This window comes from Styela clava, chromosome 4 (genome assembly GCF_964204865.1).
Source record: "Styela clava chromosome 4, kaStyClav1.hap1.2, whole genome shotgun sequence".
Taxonomy (NCBI): domain Eukaryota; kingdom Metazoa; phylum Chordata; class Ascidiacea; order Stolidobranchia; family Styelidae; genus Styela; species Styela clava.
In genome coordinates, this window is record NC_135253.1 from 3,821,170 (window position 1) to 3,840,812 (window position 19,643).

Below are 19,643 nucleotides of genomic sequence, written 5' to 3' on the forward strand. Positions count from 1 at the left end.
TTTAAGGCAACCATACACGCATACAGAAATAATCTCAATAAGTTATCAACACAAAGTTAAATGAAATCATAAAAATACAATCATGAGAAGGCCTATCAATCCACAAACAGCATTCATGCAATATAACCTACCCCAGGTAAATCCTTCAGAATTTGCATTCCATCTCCTGGTCCCATGTGTGCAACATGGTTGAAGTTGGCTGGTGCAGAAATCAGTTGACTTCGACGTTCAGGATTTTTCAATAACTCACTATATTTTTCAGAGTCAAAATGATGAAAACAATGAAAAAGAGCTTGAAACTATATCTGAATACGTACATGAAGTTGGTATCTACAGAATGCTTCTTACAAATGAACTTGAAAAGTGCTGGGGAATGCGCAGAGAATTTAAGGTTGGTTTAAAAATTGAATTTTTTTACAGATACCGTACTTTTTTTAATTTTTGTAGTGACAATATGTATATATATGTCATGATATTTTTGATACTGTCATCTATTTATATTATTCAAATTCAAAATTAAAAAAAAAGGAATTTCTGATTAAAAAGCATTTCAAGTATACAAAATTAGCCCTGATGTTTGCATAAATTTATAACAATTTGTAGAAACAAGTATTTGACTAAAATTTCCATGTTAAAATGGTTATAATGGCCTGATTCGAGAAATATATACAAGTACCAGTTTAGTACAGTAAGAATGAAATTTATCGTTTTAGTATGGAATTCTAAGTCATTGCTTGCAATTATGTATAAGCCAAATGAGACGAAAACTCCACATTTGATATTGAAATTTCCCCAGGAATAATTCCAGGGAAATAGACTTACTTAACAACCAACTTATTCACATGTTTTGTTTTCTAGTTTGGTTGTCAAGAATCTTGACTCAAGATTATTCATGATAGTAAGTAAGTTTTTCTACTTAAAAACACATACTGTAAGTTAATTTATAATTTTCATTTATTCAAAATGCTACAAACACACAGGTAAATTCTTACGTTCTCAGAGAGCTTCTCAACTCCTCAGGCGGTACCTTGAATGCAAATCGTCTTTTTGTCTTTCCTTTATAATATTGTCTCTTCCCAACGCTTGTCAACTCAGAAAGTTGAAGCTCGTCACCTTCTGAAATTATAGAAAACATTATTTGCCATTCTATAACAGGAAAGATGCAAAATAAAAACATACAAAGACAAAAAAGAGAAACAAGAGAGTAATGCTCAAATATACGGACATTAGGGTCAAATGTCAAATAAAAGTATTTCCACAAATCAAAATAAAACAGCAAAATTATTGATGAAATATCAAGTCCTATACGAGACAGAATTTTAGAAAATATACAAAAGTAATAGCTTTTGAGCAGCTTCAAGTTCAGAAAATTTGAAAACAGTTGATTCATTAGTGATTTTTTATCAGCAACCATTCCGTGAAAAAACATCTAGACATGTACACGTAGTGTCCAACAAATAAAAATGCATTTTCTCAAACTTTGAATGATCTGTTAAAGGATGCACATCTAATTTGGATTACACAAGATTCATGTAAACTATTATATTTGTAGGTTCCCAAAATAAATTACCTAATATATTTGATAGTATGATTTCAAGTGGTGAGCAAACACAAATCCCTGTAATTGACAGGATGTAAATCTTGATTCATATCCTGGGATGCAATTACAGCCGACATGCCACGAACACCACTTTAATTGGTGCGCAACATACATACCGTCATATTTATTTTTCATATACACAAGTTTAGGTGGATCCATAGAACAAGCAAGATTGAGTGCTCCATCTCTTGATAGCGGACGAACTTTTTTAAGTGGAATTGTTTGCAGCCATTCCATTTCCAAGATATCGAAAACATCGACTGCATTCTCGGAATAAACAATCAAGTATGGTGCATTGTATGCTATAAGGAAATGAATAAAGTAAAGATGTTATATAGAAATTGAGAATATATATTTGTGCACGAAGTTAGAGATGTCAAAAATGAATTGGATATTCGAATACATTTGAAATTGATGATTTTTGACATAGTGAATATGACTTTTCGAACAATAAAGGATATTCCATTTAAAGCATTTGAAATCAAATGGTTATATATAAAATAGAATTTGTTCAATTTCTGAGACTGCGATAAATATTTAAACAATTATTACCAAATTCAATTTCCAGCAATTTACAATGATTTTTGCAAATTTCTCTGTTGAACATCAGCAAATTTAAAATATTTAATATTTGGAGATCAGAATGTATTCTAATTGTAAGATATTCGATTTGAACCATATATGCAGCATATATTTCATAGTTGTTAAAATAATCCTAACTGATCGGACATTATAATAAATATCTGAAATATGGTCTATTTTTGGTGGAATTTATGGTAATAATATACTTCCTTATTTTTCTTGCAACTCACAGAGATTAAAACAGGGTCAAAATCCTATTCTTATTACTTACTTATAGCAGATGGTGGAGCAGGCCACATTAACTCCAGTTGTCTTGATCTCCTGCCTTGCCAGTCAGTATAAACCCCACAAGCTATGGAACAAAGAGGTTGAAAAAAATCATTTGAAACAATAAAATATCACTGTCGAAATGATAATTAAATTGTTCTTAGAAGACAGAATGTTTGAAGAATATAGCTTTGAATGCAAGTAAAATTCTAAAATATTCAATATTCAAAAACATCATTTTTCAGAAATTTATGTATTGAATATGATTGTAGCATATGGTGTTGTAACACCAATTCATTTATCTAAAAAATAGAATTGAAATTTAATGAAATACCAGATATATAGCATGCTGCATCATTAGACCATCTTGCTAATAGAATTGTTACTTACTGGAAAAGCAGAGAAGATATTCTTTATGGGTTATTTCAACAGCGCAGTATGTATCGACAGGTGGATTGGTTAAAAATGCTAGTGATTTGTCATCGCAACTCATCAGAGCTGAAATAAGTATGGAAAAATAAAATTCAAAATTGTGTGATGTCAAGGTCCAGTCGAACACATATTCTATAAAATTGGTCGCCTGAAATTCTTCTAGGATCGCCTGTTTTTCAACAAAAACCCAATGTTATAGATTTAATTTCCAGTAAATTTTATTATTCATTTTATATTTGGTATTGAAGCGTTGCTCAATACTAATTGTCAGATTGTATATGTGGGAAGTAATCCAGCGTTAAAATTTTGCAGCATCTATTTTGCTTTAAGTAATGCCACACCACAATTTAAAAAAATTTGGTGGTGGCAAAAAATCACTGCTTTCTCACTTTGTGGCAATTCCTGAGAATAGAAATGCTATGTAAAAATGATCGTTTCATATTAGTCATTTTGCGGCCATAAAAACTCTACATTCCATTTAGTATTCTAGCATATCCTTGGGTCGCAAGATTTTACCAAAATATATTTTTTTAATTTGGGTCGATTGGAACACAGGTTGGTAACCCCTGCTATACAGAATGCATTATTAATACAGCATGCCCACTTCCAAACGCGAGACCCCATACCTGATTTTTAATAACAAGAAAAAATGTACTTACGAACAGGACTATTATCCCCTTGTATACTGAACAAAGCAAAACCAGAAACATATCCGGCACATAATCTCTCATTGAAAACAGCCATCCACTGTGCTGGGTTGGGCAGCATGATGTCTTTCACTTTTTTATGACGAGTCTTTGTTGAATTCAACTCATACACGTTGACATGTCTAGATAAACAAGCAATAACTAAAGTACTTCTCTCTAAAGTACTATTTTTCTTCAAATCCCCAAACTTGTAGTTCCATAGACAAAAATAGAAACAATTTACCTCAAGAGATTCAAATTTGCACCAGAGGGCCAAAACCGGAAAATGTAATATATTACCAATAGATTCTGAAATAATATTTCCCATTATGAAATCAAATATATCAAAATGTAGTCTCTTTCAAAAAAGAACACATAGAGAGAAGTTGATGTATTTTCCATGAGTCTGGATTTGGTATTGCAGGATGGTTAAGATAAGCAATTTATTAATTGGGTTTCTATTTTTAGTTTTCAAAAAGCAAAGGACCAGGTTTGAATTGCACCAATGTTGAGCTACCAAAAACAAAGATTCAAATATATTCAGTCAAGTGAAATAGTTGATTTTGACCATCGCCGGTTATATTCAACCGGGAGAAAGATATATTTGTTAATCTATGCCAAATAGGTAATTTTTCAGTCTCCCAAAACATTGATGCTACTCGAGTATGACAAGGTATCTGGTGCTCAGCCTTCCGTACATTGATAATGGAAAAAGAAATTAAAAACTTACTTTTTCATTGCTACACAGAGACAGGATGTTGTTCCTTGTCTTACAGTTCCAGAACACAGAGCAGTACATGCTTTTGTGTCTTCTATTTTTATAGCTGTATCATCGTGCATTGATCCATCGAGAGCTCCCCATGTATGGAGTCTCACATGTTTGTTTCTTCCAGATATGACAGCAACCAATAGAGCTTTTGGTAAAACTTCAATGGCATGAACCTTCTTGGCATCTCCGACTTTGACAATTTCTGCGATGAAATGAATGAAAAATAAAATTGAATAGTTTTTTGACTCAATCCTGATTCCTAACATGTGAGCAGCTTTGAGAGATGATTTTTCAACAGAATTTCCCCAAAGCAAAGACATGTGATGTGGACTTGCTCAGAAGGGTATTCCTGAGCAAGGATGCGGACGACCACTTAAACCCCAGGAGAAATTGAGATCTAATACAATACAGTAATATTTCTTTTGGATAATGTCAAAATGCATAGGAATCACATGTAAACACAACACAATATTTGATATGGCTATTTTGAATCTGTGGCCAAAAACAATGACAATCTTTTTCCCCAAAAAAGCATGTAAATTTTGTGAAAAGGGAAGATATTATTCCTGTTTATAACTTTTGTACTATCTCATTTCAGCACCCTTACAACAAGTGCTACATGCGGATCCGAATGGGAGGCAAACAAGCAGAAGTTGTAGCTCAATACACAATATCCTAGTGTCCTCTGGCTCAGAATAAAAAGCATACGAGGGGCTGCATAAAGACATGCTTAATAACGCAACAGGTTTTTAGGTACCTAGGGTCTCATCATACACTTTGGGCAAAGAAAGCTTGAACATCAGGCAAATGATAAGAGCAAGAACATGGAGCTACAGCAACAACATCATCAAATGTTTAGTCATGAACTTACCATCAGTACGCAGTTCAATTACATAGAGACCTTCCTCATTTCCGATAGCTATCCTGTCTCTGTCAATGATAGCTGCACTCATTGCAGACTTGACGATTGGTAATGTAGAATCGTAAGCTTCGAGAGGTTTAAATACTGATTTATCTTTGAGTTGATTTCTTCTTAAAACGCGATGAAGTTCAGAAAATGCTCCGATCCATTTATTCTTATCAGATTCTGTGTCGGCAAGCATAAGTACTTGAGTGCGAAGTTTGGGCCGAGACATACATGATGCAACAACCTAGAAATTGTGAAATTTTCAACATATGGAGCAAAATCGGCAGTCATAGAAAAATCTTTTTAAAACTTTACAAGTAGGCATATAATGTTAACAATAGGAAAATCTTGAATAAAAATAAAAAAAATGTTTACGCATAAAAATTAGTTAAGTTTGATAATTTTGTGACTAACAATTTATGACTAATTTTGGTCAATATGTACTATGTCAAATGAACCATACGGCATAGAAAATAGATGTATAATGATCTTCAGTCCGAGTACACTTTCCAGTTAACAAGGAATAATATGAAATCGATCAGCCAAAGCATTTTTTATCAGATATCCAGGCGAACGAGTACAATAAGAAAATTAAAATATATATAATATTCTCATGCCATTCCATGGCAAAAATGACCATTCGGGCTACCTGTCACCAGCTACGTAACTGACTGGTTGACTTACAGTAGCCCTCAATAAAAAGCTTCCACATAATACATACACTAAATATGCAAGGTATATCCTTCTTGTTAGCATGTATAACATCTGATTCCGTCACTGATTTGACTTCAAACTGTTCATCTCTCATATCAATGACTTGACTGACAATAACACTAGGTTGATGAGAACCAGGTTGTCCACCACCACCACTTCTATTTTCATTTAAATCGTAGAGAAAGAGCTGAAAATAATCATTGAATTCTTTTTAATTCGAAAAATTCTAATTTACCCAGTTATTGTGAACATTGAGTCAAAAATTTTATTTTTATATGTAACAGAGAATGTTGTCACGCTGTACCGAGAACAATTTTCATGCTGAAGGTGAACTAAGCTGCGTGTTCATATTTTACCATTCAACACACGTCTTCAGAGAAACAAAACAACCATTGCCATGTAAGAAAAAATTGAAATATTTAAAAAATATGCTTTTCATATCATTTCGCTCCAAACATGACTCTGCACAAGGAGCTAATGGACCTTTCCCTGAGCATCGACTTCCTTGTTTACTTTGTGACATTGGCCAATCAGCAAGATGCAAAGAGTGACGTAACAATGCCTTCTTTTCGCATCCGCTCAGACACTTTTCTTACTCAAACAAATTTTCAGGCGTGGTCTTAAACATTACCTCGTTTTCGCGTTTTTGAACTATATTCGTTAGTTTTCAGTCGTGTTTCGGAAATTTAAATATAAATCAGATAATTCAATGATCACTCCGTTTTCTTAGAGGAGTTTTAATTTGATTGCAAAAATAGAAAATTAGTGTAGATATAGCTGTGATAGACTGGGCTAAAATTCTTTACCGGTACTTTTAAAAAAGAGATTGTTGTATGCAATAAATCATAATGATGGTTTGAAACACATACCCCATTTTACAAGCGCCAACTCGCGAAACCACTCTTAAAATAAGCCCCGATAATTTTGCAATGGTTAAGTATAAGAATAATTTTTCAGAATTCGAAGGTCGAGGGAAGGTCCATATATTTTGGAAGGACTAATTTTATTCCGATTTTCCTTATTTTAGTTCTATTACGGGTTCGGGGAATGTCAGTTTTAGCCAGGTGAATATATCCCTGCCCATAAGTTTCAGTCCATTTACACAAATTGATGTAAAGAAGGCGAACAAAACTAGTTCTAGAGCGCGGAAATGATAAACCTAATCTGAATATATGTTAAAAATCACATACCTTGAAATCACAGACGACTGCCAATTGTTTTATCCAACCTTTTCTAACTCCCATAGGCTTCGGTATTTTGACGAAACCTTCATAAGCAGTTCCAATACCTCTCTGAGGATCAATACCTTTTGGTCTTTTAGCTGGTAAAAATAAGAATGCATGAGAAACTTCAACTCAGAATGTGTGGGATATTTATAATAAAAACAAAAAGAATTTAAATTCTGAATTGAAGGTATTTTGAAGAGTTAACTTAATTAACATATACACAGTATCGAAAAGATGTGTGCAGCGGAATTAAGTACAATATTATCCCAGAAAAGTACATTTGAAATACGATAAGTTTAACTGCTGCTGCCAATTTCGAATTGAAATCCTGATTGATGTTAAATTTTATTACTATTGACGATGTGAAAAATGAATATTCAAATGCATTTGAAATTGGATGTATTCAATATAGTAAATTCATTGATAATTTAGAAACAGTTCAGATAGGTTTCATTTGAGAATTTGTCACTTTCTGCATTTAATATCTGATGTTAAAGACAAAAAAAATAGACTAAACTTCCGCCAGTGCAAAATAAAAATTCAGTCAGAATGTTTATTTCAACTAAATTTACATTAAATTGTACAATTTGATCTGCTGAGCAAGACTCATTTAGAATATATTGTTTTGTTAGTTTTATTTTTTATCAGTATTTATTTAAGTTTTCAACTTTATTTGATATATCTGTAGGGGCTAAAACTATCGATTAATGTGCATGGCCTTGGATTTTTAAAAAGAAACTATTCCAAACAACCATAATTGGTATTGTCATCAAACCCAAGATACTTACATTGCTCCCTTGGAATAGGACAAACTGCAGGAGCTTTTGAAGCACAAGAGACATGGCAAGAAAACTCACAAACTTCACACGTAGTTCCTTGTCTCATTAATCCAACCATCAATGATGAACAGTGATTACATTTGGTTGGCTGAAATCAACAACAGAAGATGCATGAAAACAATGGTTAGTGATGAGTGACAGAGACTGTAATAGAATTCAAAGTATAGGAAATCCCATGTTCTGTATCTCACAGATTCCCCAAAAAGCATGATATACCGAGTCTTGCAGAGTTCAGTGGTTAAAAAAAGTGTTGGTTCGAAAACCCAAAAGCCAAAGTCAAGATAGTCACAGTCTTTAGTCAAGTCAATCACTGAAGTCTCACGCGCGATTAGTTTGAGTATGAATATAAGTTACTCAATTAAAAATGTAGATGAGTCAAGTTTCTTCGATTCCTTTATAAATGGACACCTGAGTTCAACTCGAGTTGAGTTAATATCTTGTGTTTCCCCAATACTGGTCAAAAACAAATTCCTTCTGAATTAAAAAGTTCTGAGCCATTTGGAAAATCCAAGAAAGGTCATCTCACATGCAATCAATCAAGAGAGGGAAACAATACAAGTGACCAGTGAAATGCATATGGTGCACATCACCTCATCCCATACAAATATGGTGGTGCATTACAGCAAGTAAACATCATTTAATTCAAGAATTCAAGCCAACATGATCAGGAAAACAGCTACCAGGTAATGAATTTCACATAAATCTTGCAATATTCATCCAAATAATATGATAATCCAACCATGAGAACATTAAGTCACTTACCGTAGAAAATGTCTTCACAATGAACGCATGAGCTTTCGGTTTAGGCACCTGTTGCTGAATTGGTTTGAAACTTGGAACTCGTCTGGTGGGAGATGAAGAAGAATGTGCTTTTGAGTTTTCAATTTCCTGCTAACGGAAAATTGCAAAGTGTTAAACTAAAAAATGAAGCCAAAAAATAAAATAAACAATTATGGTCCAGATAAGTTGAGTTAGGTATTATATGAAAATGGTGTCGACAAGTTATAACACGAGAATATCGGTCACAGACCGAAGACTTATCGATTGAAAGTTAGGGGATCCCTCAAAACAGCGCTCTTACTCCATAGTGACACCTTGTGTCCCATCACTAATTAATTAATAACTCGCTAATTATCCGACATAATTCGCCCAAAATCAATAGGCTTCTCGTCCGAGATATGATGAATGCACATGCTAAATCTGGAGCAGATTTAATCTCACTTTCGTGAGATATCGCGTGCTTCTAACAGACAAACGAACAGAGACAGACAGACAAATACCTATCAACATACTTACCGATTAAAATCGATAATACAAAGATTATTGTTTTTCCATGGAGCATTTATCAGCCTTTCTCTCCAAACAAGGCTCTGCACAACCAATCACTGATATGTAATGGGAGCGTGGTATTTGAACCCAAGATTTGAACTTGCAATGCTATGATATTTGAGTTCAATGCCTCAATCACAAAGCGACCGAACACCGTACAAAATTATTTCCTAATTTCATACTCTTCTGTAATTTTACGCAACAAGTTGAATCATTAGGAATCATCCTTTTCTTGGGTAAATGACAGAATTCAAAATCCATTAATTTCATTCAGGTCCATCCATTTAAACAATTACAAATGATAAAAGTGATATCGAATATAATGACTGAACTATTTGATTTGTCATCTCAAAAGCAGTTGCAATATGTAACGTAACTGTCAATTCTGATATTAAGACAAACTGAACTAATACTTATCACTTTAAGTGAGTATAAGTAAGTTAACATTTTTAGTTTTTCTGTGGATTTTGATAGTGACAATTATGTTTTCAAAATATAGCCTTGTTCTATCATGCATTAAAATTTGAAAAACATTTATTATTCTATAATAAAAAATTTTGATGAAAAAAAAAATATTATAGTAAAATAAAATACTAAAAACTCTTACCTTAATACTACTAGACTCTCTACTACGTTGTTCATAATGATTATTTTGACTGGATTCCTCACTTGTTATAGATGAATCCGACCTCATAGAGCCAGATTTATATCTTATTTGTGACCTTTGTTGTTGTTGTTGTTGGTTAGGGTCGTGTTGTTGACCTGATTTGATGGATTCAAGGCGTCCCAACTGGTTAAAATCGATATTAAAATCCATATCAGATTGCGTAGGTTCGTAGTTGTCCACAATATGAGTAACAGGTGAGGGAGACGAGTCTTTGAGGAAGTTTAAAAACGAGAGTTGGGAGTGGCGACGATCTGATTCTGTGAAGAAAAAAAAATTTATATCTTCAAGATTAAAATTAAAGTACTAATTCCTGAATAACTAATTGGTTAAAGTCAATTATGATGATCGAAGAAGAAATGGAGACTAACGTTTCTTTGATGTAGAATCATTCTTTTCTCGTAGATTTACGTTTTCATCTTTGAGCTCTTCTATTGTGATGTTGGCTTCTTGCAATTCGCTGCAATGCGGATATTATAGAAATGAAAAGTTATGTTGTGTACATCGTAGACGGCTCATCCAATATTGTAAAATTGTAGCATTGTGTCTTATCTACTATACTCGCGAATGTTAAGAATAATTCGATGATAAGTATGACTGAGCTATGAGTGAACATGTTTACATGTTGAGCGAAAGAGGAAGGGGATAAGAGCATGTTAAAATTATAGCAAAACTTGTTTTTTTGTGAACAGTACCTGACCAAAATATGTTCTTATAGCCTCCCCAATGTAATCTTCGATGTAATTAAAATCATTGACAATCACCAAGATTACCGGTAATTTTTTTTTAGATTACTGGTGGCACAATACATGATAATTGTATAGTCCTGTAAAGAGGCAACAGTACATAAAATCATAGAATATTATTATTAATATCAACATTTGCGGAACAATAGTATACTAAATGTATAGCATATTTTCACTGATTTCCATACCTTTGATCAACCAAACACAGTTAACACGTTTACAGAATTCAAACTCATAACTAACCTGAATTCAAGTGATTCAGAAAATAAATTGATCAGTTAGGAATGTTTATACTTACTTTTCAATAACGAGATTACGTTCCTTAGCACGAGTCAATTCTTCTGATATCTTTTGTTTGGCTTGAATTTCTGATTGTAGATTTGATTGCAATTCAAGAATTGCCTGGTATAAAGATAAAAATAATATTATCATGGCATCAATAATAGTCTGAAGTGGATATGATTTTCATATTGACCCAGAGAGAAAGGAATGACAATATGGCAGCTTAATCCTACAGCACATCACGTTCTCTCGTCCGGTTAACAGTCTATATCGGGTATGAAAATAGTCGACCAGTTATTTGTTTCAGATGCAAGTACCATACCCAAACCACCCTCCAGCGATCATCCCACACATATTTACACAGCCTCACAGGATAACAATAACGATATGCCAACCACTGAGTGGTTATTAAAATTTTCATCCTTTCAATATCAATGCACAATTGTACATGTTTATTCTACTTTCAGGACAAGTAAACTTTGCAGTTACCCCAAACAATCTGGTAGCCAACCTGCGCCCAAAAGCCTCTCATGCCGTGACCAATTAGGTAGGCTGAACAACTGCACTAAAACAATCAATCTGACCCCAGCCATTCCTAAGAGCATGTTTGTGGAGGGATTAGAGGTAGAACGAGGTTGGGCAAAACAAATTTGTTTTTTTTGAAACTCAATAAATATCCATGTGTGCCAACCTTTGGAAGAGAGCAGTTTTTACCACAAAGAATCTTTTGGCGGACATATTCATAAGACATAGGGTATTAGGTGGCACTTAAAAATAGAAATACCTGACGATCCACTTTTTGTCTTCTTTGTGCTTGCCATTTGTCCATGGTATTAGCTCTAGCACTGGTGCTTTTTAAAGTATCCAATTCTTCTGTCATTTTACCAGCTAACGCCTGCAGATATCCCCGAGCATCTTTTTCATCAGAAACCCTGAAAAAAGTAGAAAGTTGTTATATGGGCTTGACAAATGAAGCTATTTCAGTTTTGAATAAGAGTGAGAAAAATATAAATTTTTCATTGAATTGAATATTTCAAATTTTTCAACGCATACCTAATAGTTCTAATCTACAGCCGTGGCCAGGATGCAGAGGGCCGAAATTCCCATTGGAGAATATCGAAAAATTGAAAAATAGTTAAACGTCAATAGAATATTTTCCTAGTTTTGGACATTATTGAATTGCCTAAGTCATATGCAAGTCACAAGGAGCAACGAACCATTGAATAATTTCAGCTATTTGAGCTTCCCATTGCTGAACGTCTTCTTTTCTTTCTTTGCCTTCTCGAATGTCTTCTTCCAATGCTTTAACGCTTTGTTGAGATTTCTCAAGTTCCGACGTTAATCTTTCAACTTCAGCTTGTAACGATACAGCATTGTCAGATTCGAGTTTGATTTGTTTTTCATATTTCAACTTGACGTCTTTTATGGCTTCTTGCTGTTCAAGATTGCTGTGGTAAATGACAAAAGTTAAGTTGAAAGTGAGAAATTTTTGACATAAAGCAGGGATGTCACAGAACAAATCTAATATTTGAATACCAAATTCCCAATAATTTACAATGACTTTTGTAAATGACCGAATTTAGTATTTGATATTGCTCATTCAAAAATATTATGTATTAAGAATGATGAGTCATTTGATTTCAGCCGAGCTGCCGATTTTCCTGCAGGAGAGTTTCTGAAGTTCAATTAGATCACTGCCAGTGACTAAAGATATTTTTACTTTGAACACTCTGTTTTTAATAATCACATGAAAGGATTAGGATTTTCTAATGGTGAAATGAAACTTTCCAGAGAAAAACTAATTAATATTACATTTTGCAAAGTAAATATGGCATATATTTTTTATTTCATTTACATTTACTGCTCCACTTAAATTCCTTTAGATTATTCAAAGTTAAAACTAAAACTAATCAGTATGGGAAATTCTGAAATAGTGAACTATTTGGATATGGCAGTCCCGATATTTACTTGATAAAAATACTGAAAACAAAACAAATATCAAAATCTATTGGGAATTTTATAGTCTTATGCACTGTCTGTTGGATTTAGAAATATTCTTAGAATAATTTCAAATAAGTCGTTTTCAATAACTTAATCGATATCACCATAAGGATAATAAACGAAGGCAATTTGAAATACTAGTCATTTGGAATTAATTGCGGGACAGTACGTGTGTAGTTTGCAGAATTTTACCATGACACTGGTGCTTAAAAGCATTAACATTGTTGAAATCAAAGCTTTTAACCCTAGATCATTATTTGTAATTCCATGTTTCCTTAGCATGTTTGGCAATATATTTATTTCCTTTTCATCTTTTTTTTATCAAACTATCCACGTAATCCAACTTACTTTTCTCTTCTTGTCTTTTCCACTTTATCTTTGAGAATCATAATTTCTCTTTGTAAAGCGACATGCTGACTTTCTGCCTCCAGGATTTTTACTTTGAGGTGTTTTATTTCAGATGCATGCATCGTGTCTTTTCGGGATAGTTCCTCGCGCTGAGTAACATCCGATCTCTCTGCATCTTGTCGTAATCTTGATACGGTCTCTTGAAGTTGCTGAATTTGTTGTTCATGAGAGGATGAAGGAACATCGGCTGAAAAATAACCAGGAATGTCAAATATGAAAAGAATGTTCTTGATGCATTTGAAATGGTAAATTCTTGATATTAGGAATAATTCGCCATAGATTATATTATTTCCAAAATATGTCCCACTAACAGATACTTGAGGGTTTGAGGATTTTTGAAATGTACCTGGAGTTGTCATTGGGCCTACGCTACATGTCTATCGAAAGCAACGTCATCAATTCCAAATTGAAAAAAAGTTTTATGCTTGAAATTGAACCAAGGTTTGGAAGTTCAACTTGACAAGCTTATAAATAGACACAAGGATTAGTTTGGTCATTAAAACTTTTACTATATTAATACAAATCTATTTTATGACGTGGGTCAAGAATAATTTTGACACTAAAAATGGGCCACAAAAAATAAAGGTTGAGAACCACTGCTTTCGAGCATTTGACACTTGAAAAAAGACTAAAATAGATTTCCCTTCACTTATATTACATTGAATATACAATTTTTTGTGCAAGTTTCATTATTTGAACATGGCAAATTCAGAATATATTTCATTTTCTATGACGATGCCAAATTACTTAAATTAAAAATTGATGCTATATTTTATAAATTCAAAAGCATGGACTCACTGAGTTATTGAGTATAATCAAAATAATGTTGTTACAACAGATTTATTTCAATGATCTAAATTGAAAGTGATTTCAATAGAAAAATAAGAAAATTGAACTTGTATAAATGATTTTTTCAAATTTAAAAATTTTCCAATGGCACATACCAGCCATTGACTTTTGTTTTGACCTCAATTCTTCAATTTCCTCCTCAACTTGTCGAACTCTCGCATCACCCAATTCTCTCAGTTTAGTTTGTTTGAGGACTTCTGTTGTTTTCTGCTCTAGTTGGTCTTCCAGCTGTGATGAGTTTACAAGTCAAATTTACATTAAACCAGGTGTGGGCAACATTTTTCGTCGGATTGCCATATAACCATCATCAGAAATCTAACAGTACCATACAAAAAATTAACTTTTTCCATGTATATAACAAAATAAAAAATTCTTACAATGCAAAATTTTATTTATTTAATAACATATCAGGGATACTTGCAATTTCAAGTTCTTACAACATTTGTTAACAGAAGAAGAGAATGCAGCCATCCACCCATGCAGCAAAAAACATTATGTATTTTTACCCACGTGAGCGCCTTTTTAGACATAAACTGTCGGGTTGCGATTTTATGCTTCATGGAGAAAATCTGAGTGTTGACAAGGGCCACACTGAATGACATGGTGGGCTGGGTTGGAGCCCGTGGGTTGCCTGTTGCACACTTCTGCATTACACGAATCTCATGAATAGGCTCATTAATACGATTCAGAGTATAAATTTCCTTTTCGGTACAATGTTAATCATTTTGATAAATTGCGTTTCAGTTTTCAACTGATTTCCTCAACTACTGGATTAATCAGTTTCTAATTTTTAGTACTTGCAAATATTTTACCTCGACATCTTTTCATATTGTCTATATGCTCCTATTGTCTATATGCTTACATCAATGAGTCTGTTGAGTGAGTGCTTCAATAAAGACAACACTGGAACACTAACCCAAAGATGTCTAAATTCACCAAATACTCGCACCAATTGTGAATGAGTTATATTCTATATATCGATTTCTCGATTCTAAGAAAATTTAGAAGTAGTTCCATCTGAAAAATTTGCATTATGGGAAATTAAAGTAACCAAAGACATCATTTAATTTCTGAAAATAAAAAACTAAACAGCTAATCAAATAAATGTTTCTTTTTCATTTTTATTACCTACTTTAGAATATATTTAAAACTTCAGATCAAAACAGAAGATTACTCTGTCTCATCCACCCCGCCCTGTAACTTCATATTTTAGTGCTTTTTCTTGTCTTTTCAAAATCATTACTTACAGATGTTTTAGCTTTCTCTGATCTTCTTAAGTCTTGTTTAAACTGACTTGTAGCAGCTTCCAATTCTTCATCTTTTTCCCGAAGTTGTCGAGCCAATTTCTTTTTCTGAGTTCGTACGTCTGTTAACCTAATCAAAAATAAATATAAATAATTTCTGTGTGGTGCGGTTAAAGCGTTAATACTCAAATGTGTGAGCATCGCAGATTACACATCCCTGGTTAAAATACCATGACTGCACCAGTGTGCCCAGTGTCCAATAAAACTGAAGCCAAACTGAAGAGATTAAATATAAATAATAGAAGTTCCTTACAAATCATTAGATTTGAGCGGATACTTGTATGGGACCTTGTTTGAAGCGGAAGACGGAAACATACACAAAGTTAGATGGTAAGTTAGAAACAGGATGCCTAATCTCTTAGTGAGGGCAAGTATGAAAGCTTGTTGAATATAAACTAGGTATCCCAACATATACATGTATAAAGTAAATAGTAAACAAACAAGTATATCATCGACATTGAAAGATTTATAAATTCAAAGCTTTGTTTGCATATGCTGCTTTGGTTGAGTTGGAGCTAAACTCAACATAATAGATAGTGCTGGAGCCGAAGCTACCGGGCATTTTATTGACTTTAGCACCTAAACATCTAAATACTTTTTCAAATTTATAATTTGAAAGTTTACAGTCTCAATCTAAAATTTGAATATGTACAATCATAATTCCAAGTCCTGTTTTCACAAAACTGCATTTGGGCTGATGTTCATGGTAGTGATCATAACCGAAACACATCAATTACTATGGAGCTGGAGAACTGCTCCACATACAAAAAAGAAAGCCACAGAGCTGGTTCTAAATCTGAAGCCATTGAGATTTCAATCCAGCTTCCCAGCCCTGTTTTTTTGCAATTGTTCTCAAATTGAAAATGTGTTTTTAGAGTCAAATCCAATCAAAATTAGTACAATTGTGTAGAAAAGAAAGCAGTTTGAAACTGTGAATATTCATTTACGTGGGTACTTGATTCATTTTAATTCTCAAATGTTCAACTACATTTTGCAAAAGATATCAGTGAATGACCCCAAATCGCCAGTTGAACAACTAAAATATCCCTCTGCTTAATATCTTTATTACCTTTCATTAATTTCAGTAAACTCTTCCATAGCTAATTTCCTCTGAGCATGAGTATCTTTGAGTTGTCGACCTTGCTCTCTCGCTCTCTCTTTGACTTCAACTAGATCTCTGTGAGTGTCATCCCGTTCTTGTTTGAGATGTCGTTGCTGACGTTCTAAAGCCTTTACTTTTTGGTGAGCATCTAATTAAAAGGTTTTTTATAAATGCACTACATATGTACTGATAGTGGCTATGTCAAAAACGCTATGGAACATTATATTATAAATCATTCTTTGAATAAATCTTGAATTTTAAAGGCAAATTTCAAGTGAGAAGTTATATTTCATTTTTCAGAGGATTAACTTTATTTTTCAAGAAACTTCGCTGAAAGCAAGGTCACACACTCAATCAAAATGGAAGGACCAACCAACTCTGAGCAAAGTTACAGACAACTGACGTGCCATTGGATTCTAAAAATAAGTACGGTAGATTTATGGTGAGGCATTATATGCAGCTAATACCACGATATACAAAATTTTACTTATATGTCAAATTTCTACTTACTTGATAACAGAGGGCTAATCCTTACTACCTTATTCCAAAATGATATTTAGAATATTTTTATGTCGTTGAGAGTGTTTGCCTCAACTGACCTCAATAATGTTGAATATAAATAAATACTACAATACCTTCCAAATCTCTCCGTAATACATCAGCAGCTTGTAATTCTTGATCAGCTGCATTTAATTTTTTATGTAATAAATTTATTTCATCTTTCAATTTCTTTGATTCATCTTCTCTTCCAGTCTGTGCCAGTTGATCATGTTCAACCTTTGTGCTGGCATTGTGATTGTTTTTCGCTGATTCTGTATTCAATGTTAACATAATTAAAATGAAAACTCAGAGAGATCAAAGTTTTAATAGTTTAAAGCTGACTTCTGTAAAGAAGAAAAAAATATGACCATGAAAAAATGTGACGGTCAATGCTTTTCACCGTCGGTGCTTTTTTAAAATGATTTTGATCAAGAATTTTTTTTAACAGAAACATCATGTAACCTCATTTAGATGTAAAGAGTATTGATTTCTGAGCAATGTTACGGATGACCACTAAAGTGTCAAGAGCTTCTGAAACGATAACAAACTATAGTGTTTTTGAATTTGGTTTGGGAGAGGGTTGTGCAACATTTTTAGTCGATGGACCATATTATAACCTACTCCAGAAATCTATCTGGACCACAAAAAAATAGTTTTTCCATGTGCACAACTAATTAAAAAATTAGCGACAACAGCGCCACAGGAAAAGCAAAAGAAGAGAATGCGGCTATCGCTTAGCCTCACAGTAATAAAGGCAGCGGGGAAAACGGCGAAAGATTTAACACGCATGGACAAGAGCAAAAAAAAACGTTCATATACTCCTGTGATCGCATTCTTTTAAACATAAACTTCTGGATTAGAAAAAAGTTGACAAGGTTGGTGGCTCGGGTTGTGTATTTGAATAAGGTAAAATAAATCTTCTACATATCATACCAGCTAATTTTCTTTCAAGATTCAATTTTTCCTGTTCAAGTCTGTGCACTTTTCTTTCAAGTGAATGAGTTGATGCATTGCTTATTTTTTCATTCGTATCTCCTGCTGCACCGTTGTCAATTCGAGATCTTTTGCTGATGGAACCACATGAAGCATCTGACAGAGATCTGTTAAATTCGACATATATCAGAATTTTTATCACATGCTTCCAGAGACAGACAGGACAGAATAAATACTAAAATAACTCTTTTAAATATGAAATTTTGAAAACACTGTGTCAACAACACATAGAAGGCATATTCAATGAGTTTGTTTTATAAAAAAAAAAATTCTAAATACATAGGCCTAGTGATTTGGTTTACTATTTTTTACAGCTTTGGAAATTAAAAAGGGTTTAGTAATACTAGGAGACAACGAATAGCTCAAAATGATAAGTTTCATATAAATCCATATTTCATTTGCTTCATAAAACTCATAAACTGAGAATTTAAAAAATTGAATATATTCAATTTCAAATTGATAAGAATATTCAATTTGTTTTGGACATTGTGGTCATGCCTCACACAATTGCTTCAACAAGGATGCGAAGAATTGGGCACTGACACATTTTTTAGAGCTGGTATGAAGTACAAAACAGCACAATATCTCATTACTTCAAAAATAAGACCATTGAACCATTCTTTGAGCATATTGAGCCACTGCCCACTGGTAAACTTATCAGAGACCAAATCTGTTTGTATTGTAATCAAACATGGCTATGATAATAGAGGCTTTGTACCATTTTTACTTGAATCTGTACGATAACCACCTAAGCATATTACAGCCTATTCCAATTATATTCCAAAAAGTGAACAATAGTAATATATATTTGATTTATTTGATCTCATCAACACGTATTGCGGTAATCATGTTTGATTTGAAGGTCAATATTGAAATTATTCAAGTCGTTTTAGATAATGCTTAGCATTAGATAATATACATCAGTCTGAAATAAGAGATCAATGTATTCTCAATGCATGTTGTAAAATTGTAGAATATTTGGCTTGCTACCTCTTATAGCACTAGCTTGTATTCAAAGAGTCACTTTGATTATTATTTTGTGGAGAGGTTTTGCTTAATTGATCTAAGTATTGTTGCTAACTTGTGTTTACTAGTAAATAATTAAAATACTACTATTTTTCATTTATTTCAAATTTCTTCCATCAGAGCTTGTTATTTTATCAAAATTTTGCAATTTTTGTGAATATGGTGCAATTATGTTGCAGAATGTCGGACCAGTTCATCATCTTATCAAAAAACTCAAAGTACTCAGTTAAAGGACTAATGGTACCAGTGTAAATGTCTATGACAGCAGGCCTGATTTTTAATCTTGATTTTAAGAATTTGAATATTCACATTCAGCGGTGCTGTCAGAGTTCGTCCCCAACCTCCTCTTTTGAAATTTTCAATAGTTGCAAGTCGCT

General features: G+C 33.1%; 1 protein-coding gene across 3 annotated transcripts in view; it reads right to left on the reverse strand.

Annotated features, from left to right (window-relative positions):
* The window catches only part of LOC120325749 (serine/threonine-protein kinase MRCK alpha-like), a 37,644-nt gene that overhangs the window by 7,979 nt on the left and 10,022 nt on the right, over positions 1-19,643 (reverse strand). For 2 of the 3 annotated variants that reach the window (XM_039391895.2, XM_039391893.2), the window contains exons 11-33: positions 18,181-18,347; positions 17,343-17,519; positions 16,675-16,855; positions 15,549-15,675; positions 14,397-14,529; positions 13,393-13,639; positions 12,261-12,491; positions 11,828-11,975; positions 11,060-11,163; positions 10,387-10,475; positions 9,959-10,275; positions 8,785-8,913; positions 7,972-8,110; positions 7,148-7,278; positions 5,965-6,144; positions 5,208-5,487; positions 4,298-4,538; positions 3,541-3,710; positions 2,840-2,947; positions 2,454-2,534; positions 1,717-1,902; positions 993-1,116; positions 132-249 (exon numbers count right to left, since the gene is read on the reverse strand). In XM_039391895.2, the coding sequence (XP_039247829.2) occupies positions 132-249; positions 993-1,116; positions 1,717-1,902; positions 2,454-2,534; positions 2,840-2,947; positions 3,541-3,710; positions 4,298-4,538; positions 5,208-5,487; positions 5,965-6,144; positions 7,148-7,278; positions 7,972-8,110; positions 8,785-8,913; positions 9,959-10,275; positions 10,387-10,475; positions 11,060-11,163; positions 11,828-11,975; positions 12,261-12,491; positions 13,393-13,639; positions 14,397-14,529; positions 15,549-15,675; positions 16,675-16,855; positions 17,343-17,519; positions 18,181-18,347 (3,808 nt within the window). The remainder of the gene's footprint in view (positions 1-131; positions 250-992; positions 1,117-1,716; positions 1,903-2,453; positions 2,535-2,839; positions 2,948-3,540; positions 3,711-4,297; positions 4,539-5,207; positions 5,488-5,964; positions 6,145-7,147; positions 7,279-7,971; positions 8,111-8,784; positions 8,914-9,958; positions 10,276-10,386; positions 10,476-11,059; positions 11,164-11,827; positions 11,976-12,260; positions 12,492-13,392; positions 13,640-14,396; positions 14,530-15,548; positions 15,676-16,674; positions 16,856-17,342; positions 17,520-18,180; positions 18,348-19,643) is intronic. The other variant, XM_039391894.2, reaches the window with a different exon arrangement.